The 18,295-nt window shown below is 36.4% G+C and overlaps 3 protein-coding genes across 3 annotated transcripts; all 3 read left to right on the top strand.

The window, feature by feature from the left end:
- The first annotated feature begins 7,070 nt into the window (after window positions 1-7,070).
- Window positions 7,071-10,530, top strand: LOC143450591 (pseudouridylate synthase 1 homolog). The gene is made up of 10 exons (XM_076951197.1): window positions 7,071-7,417; window positions 7,549-7,610; window positions 7,990-8,175; window positions 8,267-8,369; window positions 8,464-8,592; window positions 9,107-9,282; window positions 9,391-9,529; window positions 9,621-9,756; window positions 9,887-9,989; window positions 10,202-10,530. The coding sequence occupies exons 1-10, from the start codon at window positions 7,237-7,239 to the stop codon at window positions 10,430-10,432; spliced, it is 1,446 nt and encodes a 481-aa protein (XP_076807312.1). The 5' UTR covers window positions 7,071-7,236; the 3' UTR covers window positions 10,433-10,530.
- Window positions 10,531-11,771: 1,241 nt separating this feature from the next.
- LOC143448734 (TBCC domain-containing protein 1-like) lies at window positions 11,772-14,238 on the top strand. Its single transcript, XM_076948587.1, has one exon. The coding sequence runs from the start codon at window positions 11,813-11,815 to the stop codon at window positions 13,586-13,588; it is 1,776 nt and encodes a 591-aa protein (XP_076804702.1). The 5' UTR covers window positions 11,772-11,812; the 3' UTR covers window positions 13,589-14,238.
- A 35-nt stretch (window positions 14,239-14,273) lies between these two features.
- On the top strand, window positions 14,274-18,279 carry LOC143448736 (RUS family member 1-like). Its single transcript, XM_076948589.1, has 10 exons — window positions 14,274-14,460; window positions 14,647-14,706; window positions 14,811-14,943; window positions 15,041-15,086; window positions 15,243-15,373; window positions 15,921-16,033; window positions 16,312-16,570; window positions 16,885-17,013; window positions 17,094-17,198; window positions 17,414-18,279. Exons 1-10 carry the CDS (start codon window positions 14,314-14,316, stop codon window positions 17,530-17,532), a joined length of 1,242 nt encoding a protein of 413 aa, XP_076804704.1. The 5' UTR covers window positions 14,274-14,313; the 3' UTR covers window positions 17,533-18,279.
- Window positions 18,280-18,295: the final 16 nt, after the last annotated feature.

Below are 18,295 nucleotides of genomic sequence, written 5' to 3'. Positions count from 1 at the left end.
TTTTGTACAACGTATGGATTGTATGCCATACGCTATTAGCAGAGCCAGGCTATAAACTGTACAGTAGGCCAAAACAAAACAAGGTAGGCGTGGACGTTTTCGACCAAATGTCGAGAAAATACACAACTCATGCAGCAAGTAAACGATGACTTTTGGCCGTTTGGACAAAACTTCTGGACATAGTAGAGCTAAATTCCTAGATTCTGCACAGAAAATGTTTCGGTAGCAAAATCGGCCGACGAAGCTTCAATATCCAGCTTATGGAGGGGTTGAGGGATGCTTACGCGGTGAAGAGAAGTGAACCCATTTGGTCCAAAGAGAAGTGAACCCAGCGCAGAGAAGACCATCTGGAAAGCGAAGGAAATGTGCGGAAGAAAGTCGTAAAACTATATAGTTACAGTTTGAAGTCACTGCAGCAGGCCAACTTGCGGAGTGTGTTGTAACGGCGACTGAAAACTTACAGAATGCAAAAACTGTACAACGTAAATAGATCAACATGGGACCTGCTGTAACTCTAAAGACTTATCAGTTATCATATTGTGTGTAGGACACATATGAGCATTTTCTGAAATAGTTAACGTTTTGCTAAGATACCTACCATCAGAATAATGATTGTTTATGTTTCAACTCATAAAAAAATTTTTTTTTTTCGTTTCTTACAAATGTGTGCAACAACATCAAAGGTCGTATTGCTGTAGTTATGCTAGCTTTTTTTTCTACTGAACAAGCAAAATACATCCTAAATTCATTACGGAAGTATTTAGTTTTGAGTTTTTCGTTAAATTAATTCAAAAAGTACATTTTTAAGGATGGTGTCGTTTTCGACACCACCGGCCGTTAGAGGTAAACTTGTTTTTCGGCCGTTCTAGTGTTAATTTAATAGTCAATTTAAACAACAATTTTTAACAAATTTTGACCGTTCTGCCGGCCATTGTAAGTATGACATGATCATATTAGTATGGCCATTGACATTACCAACACCCATATACTGGTAACACTTTGCGGGAAGAAAATATAGCGGCATCAAAGAAAAATTTACAAACAAGTATATACAGGGTAAAATTTTTAGAAGCTAGAAAGTGGCAAGATAAGCGCTTCAAAATTACGTGGTATTTGTGGCAGACTAAATGAGTTTATTTCAAATAAGCAACTTGTGTTTAATATGGTTGCGTTGTTGTAGTTAAAAAGAAAAAGTCAAAAAAGAAAAATGAACACTCAGCCCAATGGTTGTGGTGTTATGTAGGTTATATGGTAAAAGTATTTTAAATTACATTCTAAAATCTTGTTTGAGGTCTTAGCTTTCAGTATTTCATAAACTCAGGTAGCTTCTTTTCGACAAGAAATCCGTCCAAAGATGCAAAGTTTGGCTTAATGGCGTGCACTGAAGACTCAACTCTTTGATTAATTATTTATTATAAATTGAAATAACCAGCTTTTCTTTGTTAATTATAAATCAATGTAAAGAACAGATGGGAAAGTTTGATATTTTTGGGTGGCAAATGCCCTGCACAACAAGATGAAACAATATATAACCATTAGCCAATATGCGTAATTAATTTTAACCCCTTGCACACTTAGCAAACTTTCCAATCTGGAGTGAAGACAAAGAAATTTGGGGTCTAGTGCAAAATGACATCACAATTTGAGTAGTTGGGGTCTAGCCTAGTATACAAATGCATCCGCTGGTTGTGCACTTCTGCACTAGACCCAAAACTTGGCATACACATTGATGAATCTCCTGCGTGCAGGTCTGTAGCAGCTGCACACAAGAGATAAATTTCAAGCAAACTCTTGGCACACTTAACTTCATTAAGCTTTAAAGTCGGAGCCAAGCCGCTTAATAGTCTAAATTTACCCCTCATGAGAGATTCATTCAAGTGTCACAGGCCTATAACTTTAAGCCACTATTTCTCCGAAAAAAATTGTGCGTTCAAAGCTATTTTTCACAGTTTCTTGTTAACCTAACTTATTGTTTTTAACATAATAGCCTAAACCTCACCAAAATCTATCTTCTATATTCTACATCTAATCCCAATAAAACTTTAAATGTGCTTTCCACAAAACACAAATTAAAGATGTAATCATAGCAGAGTAAAAGTGGCTTTGAAACACTTCGAAAGATGTTTAGAATCATCCAAGTATGTGGAATGGGCAAGAGTGGCTTCATCCATTTAGCCAAATAATTGGCTATAAATTATAATTATAATGATTGGCCAAATTTTCATAGTAGCAGTAGCATAGTAGCAGTTTTAATTGAACACATGGTAAATGGTCAGTAATGGACAAGCTGCTGTTCATGACGTAATCAAAAGCGGACTGTGATTGCAGGAATAGTACCCTGCTGTTGGTTGGATCTGTAATTACCGGCTTCTGTTGGTGACGTAATGAACAGCAGGTTGTGATTGCTTGAATGAAACTGAAAACTGGACAGCTCACTGTTTGTTTATACCAAGCGTGTTTAAAACATAAATTAAGCTAGGCCTACCCTTATCTACACAACAAATCTCTAAATTTTTTTTTTTCTAAAAACCAATGTGAGCTACGGACCTCTCTAAATACCAGTAGGCGGTAGAGGGCTAAGAGAATTAAGCAAGCAGTATATCATAGACATCTTAGGTACCCTTAAATCTTTTAGCCCACTTACCAGTACCTTTTTTAGTCTTCTTACGGCAGGGGTGTCAAACTCAATCGCAGCAAGGGTCAAAACTCATAACTTATTTAACCCCGCGGGCCGTAAGGATAACACTTGATTGAACGTTTTTTGACAAGAGTATATGAATTGGAAAAGGCAGCGAAACAACACCAAATTTTTGGATGTTTTTGACTGGGCTATTTTTGATTATTCTTCTCTAACATCATTATGTTTGATTCATCTCATTAAATAATTAACAAGCAATAAAGAAAAAGTCAGACTGGCTTACAAGCGTCAGAATTAATCTATTTATTCTATCGTACGGTGGGGCAACTGCTGTGCTGCTCTATTGTGCAATTTGTTATGATTTTGTTTCTTGCTTGAAAAAAGTAAGTTATATTGTACAATGATCTCGCGGGCCGGAAATAGTTCAATGTATAAAATAGCATCGCGGGCCAAATTTTATTGTAAAGTGGGCCAGGAGTTTGACACGTATGTCTTAGGGTTAGGGTAGTTTGTTAATTAGTTCTGTTAATTCTCTTAGTCCTCTGGTGATATTTAGAGATTTCCAGTTATAGTTTCTGAGTGGCGCATCTGATATGTGCATATGGTCCATCTTGCCAAGGGCCAAAATCTGAGGTAATTATTTCTCAACTAATGGATGATAGTGATCAATGGACCTGGGCTTATCGGTTAAGCAAGCAGTTTAATGAATAAACATGTGAATTAGTGTTCAGACACTTCCCTTGTAAAGTAGCTTATACTTAATTCATTGTTTCATGTAATTATGTTTCAAAATTAAGTCATGTAGCTTGTTGTTAAAGACAGGCGGTGAGCTTAGAAAAATTGGAATGAAAAAACTTCATTTTAGTTATTTAGGATTTAATTGGAATTAGATTTAAAATAGAAGGTACTTTGGGGCTTTACATATATCTATAAAGACTACAGAGTTAAAATTCTGTACAACCTGCAGTGCAAAGTGAACCGCGTTAAGATGCGTTAACAAGGCGAGTAACTTTACCCAACCCAAATCTATCAGCTTAGCTATAGGCCAATTCGTTTTCAATCCCGAATCCGACTATTCTTAATGGAATTCAGCTGGAAGTTTGTAGGCATGTCCTCCTGACCTAAACTATAAACCATGCAAGCTGTACGAGAAAAGGCAACTTCATCATCAAACCATCGTTGTATTTTAGCAAGATTACCGCAGGTAGACATCGTTACTCTCTGCATGCAACGAAACAGTTACATAACAGAATAACAATGCAAGTATCTTTTTTAATTTAAGCTGCTACAGCATACGGAAAGGCCATATAATGAATTATCTAAACTCATCATCATCTAAACGGTTTTACGGCATCATCTAACATCACTAATGGACCTCCGTCGGCCCGACAAAGAGCTTTAGACGGCGTGAAAACACCGTGTCTAGCTTGCTACTCGTTAGCGGCAGAGGAGCTACAATCACTATAGCGAGAATAGCTCGTTGTATCTGTCGGGCCGACAACTACGTGCTATCTGGGTTTTAGGTTGGGTATGGGTTACTATCTTAAAACATCTGTAGCGGCCTGGGTGGTATTTTTGATACCATTACATCATTTCTTGAAAAAGTGTTTTCTAGCTACTGATTGAAGTTTATGAATTCAATTTTCACCCAATTCGTCTGCTTTCCGCCCATTAAAATGGGTGAAAATGCGGTAATATTTTCCCATTCGAATAGCAGGAAGTATGCCTTTCTTACCCTAGAGTAAGATATATGCATTTGGAATGGGGAGATGTTTACTTCGGCAGAAATATGGTTTGTAGGAAACCCCATTGCTGAAAGCAGGTCCATTTTAATGGGCGGAAAAATAGACGAATGGGGTTCACAAACATACTTGTGCCGAAGTAAAATTGTTCCCATTCCAAAGGCATATATCTTACTCTAGGGTAAGAAAGGCATAATTTCAACCATTGGAATGGGAAAAAATTCCTGTACTCTAGACCATTTTAATGGGCGGAAAGTAGACGAATGGGGTGATGTCAGGCACTGCGTTAATAACAACAGTTCACTCCAACTCGGTCGAACTAATTACCTAACCTAAGCATAGGTTGTGCAGCTGAGAGAAACTATTGAAAAAATATGAATATAATTATTTTAACTTAGACCAAAAATTAACGTTTAACTAACATTTATTGGCAAAATTTGGACACTGATTACTCCAGTTCTGAACGTACTGAAAATATGATATACAGATAAACCAGCCTTATCCGCCTAGTTCAACAATATTTTCAGTAGGTTGTTGAAGAAAAAACTATACATTACAGTCGTTACGTTATGTACAAAGCAAACAAAAGGCACCGTTATAACCAATTTTTAATTAGAACAGTCTGAATTTTCAACAAGCATTTTCATTTTTGCAATTGTGTTTCTCTGTCCTGAACTATTTATGAATTTTGAACCCTAACCGGGGATTAACCTCATCCTGTCCTTGTTTGCTGATGCTGCATGCTTTATGTCTAATTAAAAAGGGAATGTTTCACTCCGTTAAGTAGGCCACGCTGCCCGTTATTGAAGATAGGCGGTTAGGTAGGCCTAGTAGTTAGTAGGGATGTGCCGTGAGGAAGATTATTCGGGTTCGTGCGAACCCGAATATCATGAAGGTCGACACGAACGAATCCCGAATCTATTCGTATTAGAACCAAACAAAATAATTTTATCCAAAAGTTGTCAAGTCTTGCTTGTAACATGATGAAATCGAAAAACAAATCTCAAAATAGTGTTTAAAAAACGATTAAAAAAGCAAATTCGTTAGGAAAACGACCTTCATTGTAAGTACTGCTGATTCTAGTTTAGCTTTGTCGGAAAATTAGATCATCATTTTTAACATAAGTCAGTAAATTTATAAGTAATATTGTATTCCGGTTTGCCATTGTTGGTATTCGTGTTCGCCCGAATCTTCCATAAAGGCGATATTCGGCGAATCTATTCGGGTTTGGGTTCATATCGGCCCATCCCTAGTAGTTAGATTAGAAAATTGATATGCGAGAAATTGATTGTAGCTACTCGGGGTTTAGATGTAAATTAGAAAGAAGTTATAGGTTGCTATCCCAGGCTAGCCCTACATGTTACAAAATGTAAGTTAGAAACGAGAAACTGTGCTGAAAACTATCTTCGAACGTTGGGCCTACGATTTTTTCTGGTGAAATACAAACCCTTTTTGAATTATCGCCGTCATTTTTTTTGCGTGGCAAGATTTCTTTGATCCCCTATATCTGTACTTAACAATGGGAATTGTGCAGTGTGGACCCACTTTCATTGTTTGGGTCTAGTGAAGAAGTGCACAACCAAATGACATCATAACTTGGGAAGTAGGTTTCTAGTATAATAATGCATAACGTAGTTGTACCCTGGACCTGCCGCTTTTTAAATTACAAGCGTTCTGAGCAAGAGATGGTAAAAATTTCGCTCATGCAGGTGTGTAGCAGGTATGAATCCATGTACATACATACATACATACACGATTAAAAATAACATTGAAAATATGTTGCCAAGTTTTTATTTTACAGCGATTTGAATCCTACGTACTGGATTTGTTTTGTTTGATATGACGTTTGGATATGTGGTCAGCAGAGCATGCACCGTAAAATACGTACGAGTTTGCCATAATGGAAAGTGTGGCACCTGACGCACGAGGTTCATCATTGATCATGCAGATTTATAATAAATTAACAAAGAATAGAGGATTTAGTGCATCCCATCACTCCGTATGTAAAGAGAACGTTGTGTACTGGACAAATATGCACACACTGGTGCACAAAATGGGTCAAAAAAGCTACTTTGTAAGATAACTAATTCCCAAACAGGGATATCTGGTGCACATCTTTTGTTGCCTACTGGTGCACACCAGTCTTACATTCCATATTGGGCCATCACGTTAAAATTTGGGTGTTTGCACGCACAATTTCTTGTCGAAAACTGCCATACTTTGCAGTCAGGCAGGTTTGTTATCTGTGGCACGTTACATAGGTTACTCTTGCTTTGTGTGTCAAGCAACGTTAACGATAATTTAATCAACCAGAAGTAAATATAAATTGGATTACTACATTCACACGCACTGCAGATACCACGCACCACTTTTACACATTTACGTCCCATGTTTTGCTGACCAGCACGTATCTAGATATCATACTAAACAATCCCGTTGCGTAGGTTACAAACCGCTGTAAAATAGGAAATAATCAACATGTTTACAATATTTCTTATTTATCATGTAAAGGAATTCATATGCTACTCACCCGAGCAAAATCCTTAAAATCCGACACCCAAAACGCTTAAATTTAAAAAAAAAATCTATGCTGGTTAACAATTTTCATTGTTAAGTATAGGCGTTCGAAAAAATTTTGCCACCCAAAAAAATGGCGGCCATAACTCTGAAAAGGTCTGTTGACACTGACAGCCTTTATAGTGTCATTTTCACGGAATTCTAGCTGGGAAATATTTTTTTTGCATGCATTGTAGATTGTTTGCAGATATAGGCCTATATGGCAATGTGCTAAACGGTATAGAATAAACAGCAAGTTGAATTGCTGTTAATGTGTTAGTTTCATGAGCGTACCAGCATATGCAGCTTGTTAAAATTCTTTCTGTATTATTATCGAAGCCTAAATTATCATTAAGAAAGAGGGGCTTCTCTATAAACAAATACCTTTGCTTACATCGGTGCATTTTTGCTGAAGCTAATTTTTCAACTAGTGGTTTTAGTCATCAAAAAATGGATAACATACCTCTGCAAAATGAAACAGGTATATATGAACTATAAACGTGTATATTGTGGAATGTTTTAATTTGAAACACCAATCACGTACAATTCTGATTCTACTGTATTGGTATATAATAATATCGTAAACACAAGATTGTTTTTTGAAATTATCAGAAAAAGATGAACAAGACAAGTCTGAATCTAAGCATGGTTTATTGCCTGGACCAAAACGAAAGGTAAGTCTACGTGTAATTTATATACATCGCCTATAGCGGAAAGTGTGGCGTATGAATCCTTGACAGTTATCAACATGTATGCTATGTTTTGCAAACATGCGTTTATTATTAATGAGTAAACAAGACAAGCTTGTTCGTTTACGCTTTGGCTTAAAGGGCAAAAAATAAACAGAGAATGGTAGAGAAATGAAGGCAGAGCACACCATCGCTCCAAAGCCTTGTAAATACGTGTATGATTTTTTATCAAAAAGTGCCATACTTTCCAGTTTGCTATCAATTACTATTGCAAATTTTGTATTATAAATGATATTTCTATATCGGAAGCATTACACTTTACATCAAATACCATGCCTAAATTTTTTTTATGTTTTTGCTTTAGGTAGCCCTTTTGTTGGCATATTGTGGTGAAAATTATTTTGGAATGGCAATGAACAGAGGAGACAGAGAAAGAAAAACTATTGAAGGATCACTGATACGTGCGTTGGTTGATGCTAAACTTGTTCCTGAAAATTGTTGGGATCACCCAAATAAAATGTCTTATAAAGTTGCTTCTCGAACAGATAAGGTTAGTTTCTGCCAGCTTATACAAACCTGTCATTGGAATGTATTTTTTCTTAAGTGCAACGTTTTTTGTTGTTGCATGTCTTGTTTTCTAGGGAGTATCTACATGTGGACAGGTTGTATCACTGAAAATGGTCTTCCATGAAAATGCCGCTGAATTAATCAACGAAAAACTACCACATGATATAAGAGTTCTTGGTAGGATTAATCTACAAGAAATATTTAAAACATTTTGCTTTAGCACTTAGTTTGAAATTTTTCATAGTTATAAGTATTAATCTTTTTTATTTAGGGGTAAAAAGAACAACACAAGGATTTAGCGCACAATATTGGGCTGGTGCTCGAACATATTCTTATACACTGCCAACTTATGCCTTTGCCAGCTCAGATGAAGAAAAACCTCAATACAGAATATCACCAGGTATAAGATGTACAATTGTACATATTTTGTTATATGTAAAGTATTACATTCGTTCAGAATCATTAGTTGTATTATACTGCTACTGGTCAGTAGCAACACTGTAGGGATGTGCTGTGGGAATATTTATTTAGATTTGTGTGAACACAATTATGTAGTCTAGATAAACTCAAACAAATTCTTAATATGTGTACGTCAACAAAAGATTGAAGTTTCATAGAAAAGAAAAATATAACAAATGAAAATACATTGTCCAATTTGGCTTATATAGCATGACACCATCGCTAAACAATTCGCTTTGTTTTTCAAAAAATAATTAAATGGCAGTTAAAAACCTTCAAATCTTCAAATTTCATTAGTCACTGATAATTACTGCAGAGAATGTTGTCTCTACATTTTGCTAAGCCAGCAAACTACATAATCGTGATTGCATAGTTTTCAGGTTTTGCTCGTAACATAATTGTTTGTTATGAATAAATAATTGCTTATTGGGCGTTAATCCATATCTGTCTACCAGAAAAGTTAAAGAGCATTCAGTCATTCCTGTATCGTTACAAAGGAACTCATTCTTATCATAATTTTACTTCTGGAAAGAGGATGGGTGATATGAGTGCCCACCGGTATATCATGGAATTTGAACATGAGACCCCATTTTTGCAGCATGACATTGAGTTTATGACTTTGAAATTGAAGGTGTTGTTTGTGTAAAATTAAATGAAAAGTTTGTTATCCTACCGATAAAATATTTAGCATTATCCTACATTTGCAACTTCCATTCAAATATCTGTTGTATTTATTTAGGGACAAAGTTTTATGATCCACCAAATAAGGAAAATGGTTGGACTTATGATAGCAATAGTGGGCGATCATGCTGAAGAACATTACTTTAACATGGCGTTTTCTGAACCCCTTGTTGACATTCCCAAAGCTCCTGGAACTGGTAAATTAATTACCAACTGAAGTTAGTCATTTCTTGATATGATACATCTTGTGCAACAGGTTTACAATTGGAAAAATATGTTTTCTCTTAGGGTTAGTGTTGGAAAGAGTCCATTACGATACTTACAACAAGAAATTCAGCCATCTGCATGGTGGCATTGATTTTTCAGAAGTGGAAAGTGAAGTAGAACAATTCAGACAAACAAGGATATTGCCCTATATATATTTGTATGTAAGCATGGATTCTTACCAGTATTGTTAAATTGCTATAAAATTCTGACCATTTTATGAACAGATTGATTGCTTTTCTGTAATACCTTTTGTGTTCAAGTCATGTGATGTGTTTTTTATCATGCAGAAGTGAGGTTGAGGAAGAAGGCATGATGGAGTGGCTTCCTACTCTCTCCTGTCATGACTTCACTGGGGAGCGGGCGCGTGAAGACTGGAAGAAAATGAACGAGGTGAGGTTACTTTGTTAATAACAAAGGAAGTTGTATGATAGGAAAATCCAAAGCAAACTTTTGACCACATAATGTAATTAATTATGACGTACAGAAGAATGAAACGTTCTTCACAGGCACATGCTTGTACACTGTATATATAGTTTCCAATCCTGCAATGGCAATGTGGTGTTAGCCTAAAATAGTTGTTGTTGATGGTGTTTATATTTTAGAAAAAGAATGCATTGGAAAGCAACGGTGATGTAGATGCAAGCGCTCAGGAGAAATTGGATAATCAGGACTTTGATGCAAATGATGACTTTTCGAATACTAATTTGAAACAGACCCACACAGACTTGAAAAGAAAAAATGATCAAAAAGAAGACACAAGCTTTTCAAAAATTGTTGAACCCGCTGAGAAAAAAGCAAGAAACGATATTATTGATGTTAATGAAGAGAGCTAGCAGTTTTGAATTTTGCAGTTGTCTTTTTATTTGCTATTAAACAGTGGTCAAATTTCAAGTAAATATTTGTACTTTAAAATCGTTGCTTTCCAAAAAACTTCAGTTACTCTATATTTGATTACTTGTTCTTCATTTTATAGACTTAAAATCATTAGTGTAATGACCTGAGTCACATTTTCTGATGACTTGACTTGAATTGAGTCAAACGTCCAAAATGACTTATATTGATTTCATTCGGAGTCCAACATTTCTCGAGTCACGTTATGACAGTTGCGACGGAAACAAATGGAGCTTTAGGATAAATCGAATATTTTTCAAGAAAATTTCACTTTTCAGAAAAACCATATATAACAACCAGATTAATTCGGAGACAGCCATGACGCCTCACGGCAAAGCAGTCGCAAAACAAAATCGCAAGTAACTCACGCGATGGTCAGCCAGTCTCGCTGCATGCATTCCCAATTGTCTGCACAATGAATATGTCGAGAAGCGAGATCGCAGGTGGCATCAACTATATGCTAAAGATGTCCGACCTACAAAGCTTATAATACAATCGAAAATATGAGGCCCAAGAGCCTTTGTACTGTAAGTTAACCAGTTTTCAAACTTTTCACTTTGGTGACTATAGTTTATACCCTCGTTGTCACAGGCAAGCACTCTTTTTATTTCATCGTATACTCGTTGGCTTCATAACCTAAGTTCAAATCCTTTAGTTTTTTCATGTATTAAGTAAAAGGTTACAACTTTCCAAACCCATATTTCAAATTGATTCCTTTCATCCGGTACAGTTCTCCGTTATATTCCGAAATGCCGTCCAAGCGAGACCAACGACCCTGTTTGAATACACGCCAGGTGCATAACTAGTCACAAGACAACCTATGTGGCGATGAAAATAAACAAACATGTACTGTATCTGATGTATGTCCCTGTGCGATTGCCTGCTCACCATAGTGGAAAGTGTGGAACGCCAATTTATAATAAACAAACAAAAAATTGAGGCTTTGGTGCCCGCTATCACGTCAAAATTAACGTTTTTGCACGCACGAGTTTTCGTCGAAAACTGCCAAACTTTTCAATCTGGCCCGCTCATTCGCTGACCTGCGGCCATCGTTTTCAGTATAGCCTACAGACAAAACTGGTAACGCAAGCTGTTGCCTGTCTAAGAAATGACGATCCAGTGTGCAGACGCCAGACAGTGTGTGAAGCAATGGCGTATAAGTTTATGGTTGCAGTATGGTTAGGTATGGCAATCCTTAAGTCAGCCAAATCTGCTTAATGATATAAACATATATATATATATAATTATATGGTGATCTTTTATTCAACATTATTAGAGAAATGTTAAGATTTTCAAAAGTATTCTGATAATAACAGTGAAAAATGTCAGAAGTGGAGCTATGGCTACATCCGGACATTTTTTATTATGGAATTGTGTATGCTCATCCAAAGCTAACGTTGCCATATCTGAAGAAGGTAGTGGCATATGCGAAAAACAAAGGTAAAGATGGCGGTTATCCTTCTTTGAGTTGGACTGTTTGGAAACATATGGCTGTTAACAAAATGTTGATGAAAGAAGATTTAGCCTGGACCTATTTCCAGATGTTTTACACGCTGCATGATTTTACTGCAAATGAACGCCTTGAACACGCTGAGCTTCAGCATCAAATGCTTGAATCTGGGGATGCCAAGTCATACAGAAGTTGTATGCAGGTACCCACTCTTGAGTTTGTTTTTTTTCTGTACTTGCAGCAAGCTAATAAAGTGTCACTGAGAAGATCGTTAGTCGGGGAAGAGTGGCCTGGAGCAAGCCCAAGGTCGTGCATTGAATCTCCGAGTCATCAGAATAAATCTGAAGCCACAGCAAACATGCTTGATGAACATAAACACATTCAGTTTGTTGTCTCTCATATCTACCAAATATTTGAATTATTATCTGATGATTTTAAATCACAAGAGATGTCTAACCAGGATTCAAATTTGTCTGTTGATGTGGTAAAGGCTCTAGGATATGTCATTAAAGGGAGGATCATGAAACAAACCAATGTTCTTTCTGTGTATGATATAGCCACTAGGCATAGACTACAAGGAAAAGCAGGATACAGTCGTTCAGCTGGGACTTTTACAGCTCAGACGCTTGAGCGTTGGATTCAAGCTAATTTAACGGATAATCCATTTGGGCTAACATCTTGTATAACATCCGGGACAAGATTAAAGTGGAATTCCCCAGCATCGAGTAGTGAAACTGCTCGTAGAAAGGCTAGAATCATTGCCAATTCATCCTCTGCGCCAACTGGTCACAAGCTTGTGTTTTTTACGCAATGTTCCAATCAAACTATTGCTAGACAGTCTGCATTTCTTTCTGGTAGCTATGTAAAGCTTCATCGATGTCAAAGGTCTTGTTTTTATCTGCTGTCTCCACTTAAATGTGCTACCATTGAAAAGTGTAATCGAATGACAATTGTACTGGGACCAGTATCGACCTGCATAAAGCTTGTAAATTGCCAAGACATTCTTCTGATTGCTCCATGTCAGTCAATAACTGTTGCTAATTGTACTGGTATTACCCTACATATTGCCACTCCAACTCAGCCGATTATTTTAAGCGATGGCATGTCTACTGATGATGTAGAAGCTTCGATAGTGTTAGCACCATACAATACCTTCTATTCCAATTTAGAGATACACCTTGCCCAGGTTGGCCTGCCAATTTCTCCACAAATAGACCAATGGAAAAATCCAATTTGTATCAGTAATGTGCATAATCTTTCTCACAATCATTCAAGACTAAGCGATGTTGTGCAACCACGTTCTCCAAGATATTCTGCTGTCGGAGATGCACCTTTAGCTGCTGAAAAAGGAAAGTTTTATCGCATCATGACCCCAGCAGAATTTTACATGTTTTCTATTCCATTCCAAATAAGTGAAACCATGATCAATGGCGTTACCACGTCTGAAATACCTGGAGGTTTGCCTGAAGAATATTCACAAGCGGTAAAAGCAAAGCAAAGAGCAACTGAACGTTGGAAAAAAGCTGTCAAAGAGTCACAAATGACTAAAGAAGAACGTAATTCCTTCCAACAACTTGTGGAGGAAAAGTTTAAACAGTGGCTGACAGAGTCGGGTAACCAAAGACAGATAGACGATTTACGGAAGTAAGGTTTTAAATACTGGCGGTCATATGATGCTTTAGTGTACATTTTTTAGGTAGCAGTAATGGCGAGATATTATAAGTTTAAACTAATTTTTCAGTAGTGATTGAAATGTGTGCGGGGGAGGGGGTTAATATATCATTCTTGCGTGAGGTTTGCTAACATCTGCTCAACTTAGAGGGATCATTGCATTTAAATAATTCCACATATCTTACTTCGTTAACATTTCAAACCTATGCTTTTTATGTATATGTTTACCATGAAGTTTTCATAAAGTATACTAAATTCCAGACACTTCTCAAGCAGTGAAGCTGTTGGCTTTTCATTACCTATGTTGCTTATTATTTATATACTTTTGTTATTGTAATATCTTTAAATTTAAATTTTCGTATTTTGTTGTACAATGGATGTCTTACTACTGCTATGAGATATAAACATCATTGATTCATTATTATATATATGCTAGTTGTTTTTGCCTCAAGTTAGAAATTAAAGAAACGTTGTTGCTTGGTAACAGTTGCTGTTGATATCAAAAATTATTTTCTATCTGGTAACTGCTTTTGTACATGATGGCTGAGGTGCACTGTAGAAGAACACAGGCTAAGCTAAATCTTGTACAATTGATGCTGCTTTGTTTGTTAGTTTAGCTGCTTTTTAATACTTTACAAATGTAAACATATTTATTCGTATTTTTTTAGGAACTTTATGTAGCATCTGATATATAACAAAGAAATGCATTCTGCTATTCGTGAATATTACGGGTCACCTCTAAGTAGTGAGGGTCATTCATATCGAAGAAATGAAGCCGATTTTATTGTGCAAAGACAACAGCCTGAAATTAACACTTTTCACCCTCGCAATATTAAACACTTTCTCAAGGTATAGCCATACTGAATTTAATTTTCTTAACTACGTTTGGCATAGATGTAAAAGATAATTACTGTATAGTGCACTCTTAGCAATGTTTTAGGCATATGACCAAGAAAAAGATGAATTTTTCTTGCCTTCCAATTCAAAATGTGTATAAAGGAAAATTTTCAACCCTACATTGTCAAACTTTTATAGGCTGTGTTTCTTCCAAAAGGTTATCCTGATAGTGTGAGTGAAGATTATCTTCAGTACCAGGTAGTTACCTATGTCTAATTTAATTAGATACTTATAGTACATCCATGCACCTAAGCTCCTAGCATAATTCATTTTCTGTGTTGCAATGTTTGAATTAATTGCAGGTGTGGGATACATTACAAGCTTTCTGCAGCAGTATCACCCGAACTTTAGCCGCCCATGCAGTTTTGAAGGGTAGTGGAGTTGGTGATAGCACCGCCACTGTTGCAGGTGCCACCATCACATGGCTGTTAAAAGGTACAGTTTGATAACTTACCAATGCCTATACTTCCTGCTGTATATTATTAATAGGCTAGCAGCAAATAAACAAAAACCGAAAATTGTCATTTTGTAGATGGAACTGGAATGGTTGGAAGAATTGCTTTTGCCTATGCAAAAGGGTAGGTAAAGTTAACGTATTTTTCTTTAAATTTGCAAAATGATTGCTTCCCGCTTTTTGTTTCGTGTGCTTTATTAGTTGTACTAGACTTTGATCAAGTACTTGTTATTCCAACACGTATGAAGTATTGTTAATAATTAACTCCTGTGTATCTTAGTTCAAGCCTAGACTGCAATGCAAAGCAATGGAGAATGTTTGCTGATGTTCTAAATGATGGAGCAACATTCGTTGAACTGCTAGCTCCAGTTCTTCCAAAAGCTTACTTCACCCCTATCATGTGCGCAGCAGGTGGCATTTGAAAGTCCTGCATGCCTTGTTAGTTTTCTTATTAACATACCTAATTGATCTTAATTCAACTTGTCTTTCATAGTGCTCTTCAGGTGGCGTCAAACACCAAAAAATGCCATAAAATCTTTGTTTGTTTTATTATACAGTGAATTTACTAAAAGACAGATTACTCGAAAAATCCTCCATGGGGCTCTCTGAAATTTTGCATGTTAATTTAGTATGCTTTGGACTACCATTCCAGAAAATGCCATCAAAAAACCATGATTCAAACTTTTTTTACAGAGGCGCAAAATAAACACTTGAATTTTTGTTCTAAAAAACCCAATTTTAGCTACTTTCATGCTAATTTTTAGCCTAATTCTGCATGCGACCTGGGACATTGACGCACGCCAACTGCTAGGGTAATTCCCAGGCTAGAAAACAACACCAACCCTGCTGCATTCTGATTGGTCTAAACATGTTTTTTAAAGCCCTATGTAGGACGTCCAACAAATTCATAAAGATCTTAGTTTTAGGTGTTTGACTTAATGTGTTCCTTCTTTTTCAGGACTTGCTTATTCCCTAGTAGGTGTGGCAGGAGGTTGTACCAGGGCAGCACTTACCGTTCATCAAGCGAGACGAAACAATATGGCAGATGTTTCTTCAAAGGACGGTTCCCAGGTTAGTTTGTTGATGATGTTACTTGTGCTGTGCTTTTTGTCCCTATTTATTGCTTCTTCCCCGTATATATTTGTTTAAGGTTTTCGTTTAGTATAATCAAAACTATAAATACATTGTACAAAAAGTAGTTATATGTATATGTGTGTGTATATTTTTGAATAATGATTTTTGCATCTCTGCACTTTTGCATTTTTGTGTTTATATTTGTAATTTGATGGAAACTTTGCCAATATTTTAAAATACATTATTTGTGTTATGTTTTACATTATCATTTCTAGGAAACGCTTGTGAACCTGGCTGCGTTGGTGGCTAGTCTGATCATAACCCCAATTGTCGCAGACCATTTTGCATTGACTTGGACCCTATTTATACTCTTTACCATGCTTCATATTTATGCAAACTATAAAGCTGTGTCCAGTGTTGTAATGGATATTTTTAACAAAACTCGATTTTTCAATGTTGCTGCATCCTTTGTATTAAATCGAAGGCGAGTATTGACGCCGTCACAGGCTAATAAACTTGAACCGGTGTTTCATGGTGAGTTTGTTTCTTTATTATAAAATGCCCGGGTATTTCAGTTTAGAAACTACGTTACGTGATAACTTAAATGTTGGATGTTTGCTATTTATGACTGTTTCAAATTGACATGCCTAAGGATATTTATAAAAATAGCAACTCCAGGCCTACATACCATGTAATTTATGAAAGTTAATACCTAAGGCACATGCTAGGTAGTTGATGTATTAATAACAAAAAAAATCTGATAATAAAGATATAATGTCACGTATGGTCCTTTTGCTTTATGTTTCTTTTACACAATTGTCTAAAATGTGCTTATTTATTCATTTTAGTGCCTAATTTTTCGTGGCTTAAACTTGGTTGTCGGATAGAAGATCTGAAAATTACTTCAGTGGAGTTCGACTACCAAGTTTCGTCAAAAAAGCCTTTGAAGTTTTTAATCAAGGCCGACAGGCAAACAGGTTGGATTCAGCACAAACGTTGAGATATCAAGTTAGTTATACTTGTACCCAATACTTGACATTAAGTGCTGTATACACAGGAAGAGTTTACGTTGCGTTAGCACAAGATGCGACTTCACATGATATTCTTAGAGCTTGCTATCACAGCTATCTGCTTCATATGAATATGACCTCATATCAAGCAAGTAAGTATTGTAAAGAGGTGAATTGAAAATACAGTCAGATTTATTTGACAGTGTATCTTTTCTACAAACATTTATAATATTAAAAAATACAGATTCTAAGACTACAGTCTCTACTCTACAGGGTTAACTTTATTTTTAATTTTTCTACACGAACTTTCACAAGCATAAGCTTGCTTTATCAGGTGTACTAAGGTGCATTTATAATATTGTTTTAGATGAAGATGAATTTGTGGATGCTGTTAAAAGTGTTGGTTGGGACTTAACTAAGCAACATTTATGTCCTGAAGAATGGAGATGGTCTCTAGAAGAAAATTCACACACAATGTACTACTAGCAAGTGCTGTAGAAAGAGATTTTTGAAGCAGAAATTATGGCTCATTTTTACTAAACTTGAGTTCAAGAACTGAAGCTGTGCTTAGAGTTGTTGATGTCTACAAGTACTTTTAAAGAAGTGTGCAATATCAGTTTCAAGTGGTTGGTTTAAGTACCCAGTTTTGAAATGTTCATTGACATGTGGTAATATACGCTTGCTTGTGATTTGTTGCTATTGTCTTATGTTAACCGACTGTATCGTTTAAATTATCCATGAAAAATCGTGTTAGTTTGTGCCTTTGCATGATGATTATATGAAGCTTTTTATGGTACTTAAAAGCAACCTTGGTGTAAGACAGGCATGCACAACATACGGCCCGCGGGCCGCATGCGGCCCACGAGATATTCCGTGATTTCGCTCATTCAGGCATTTTCTCCACGGTTACAGTTACATAATCAACGAATCCGATGCTTTACCGCCGCTAAGCGTTAAAAACAACTAGATACTGTAGTGCGAGAGGCAACCGTCTCTTGACAGTAACCATCTTCTCAACGATATCTCTTATTCAACGGTTAATCGGTCACATTATATAAAGTAGGCTACACGTTAGTTACAACAACGTTAGCACGCGGCCCGCGAAAAATATTTTTTCGCTAAAACGGCCCGTGTACTTTTTTGAGTTGTGCATGCCTGGTGTAAGACATGTGGATGATGTGGTGCATTTGGTTACAGGTTCTAACCATTGTTAAAGCATTGTTCTTTACAATACACTCTCCAATGTACA

This window comes from Clavelina lepadiformis, chromosome 3 (assembly GCF_947623445.1).
Source record: "Clavelina lepadiformis chromosome 3, kaClaLepa1.1, whole genome shotgun sequence".
Classification (NCBI taxonomy): domain Eukaryota; kingdom Metazoa; phylum Chordata; class Ascidiacea; order Aplousobranchia; family Clavelinidae; genus Clavelina; species Clavelina lepadiformis.
The sequence above is the reverse complement of the archived record's forward strand: the minus strand, read 5'-3'. Positions and strand labels throughout refer to the sequence as shown.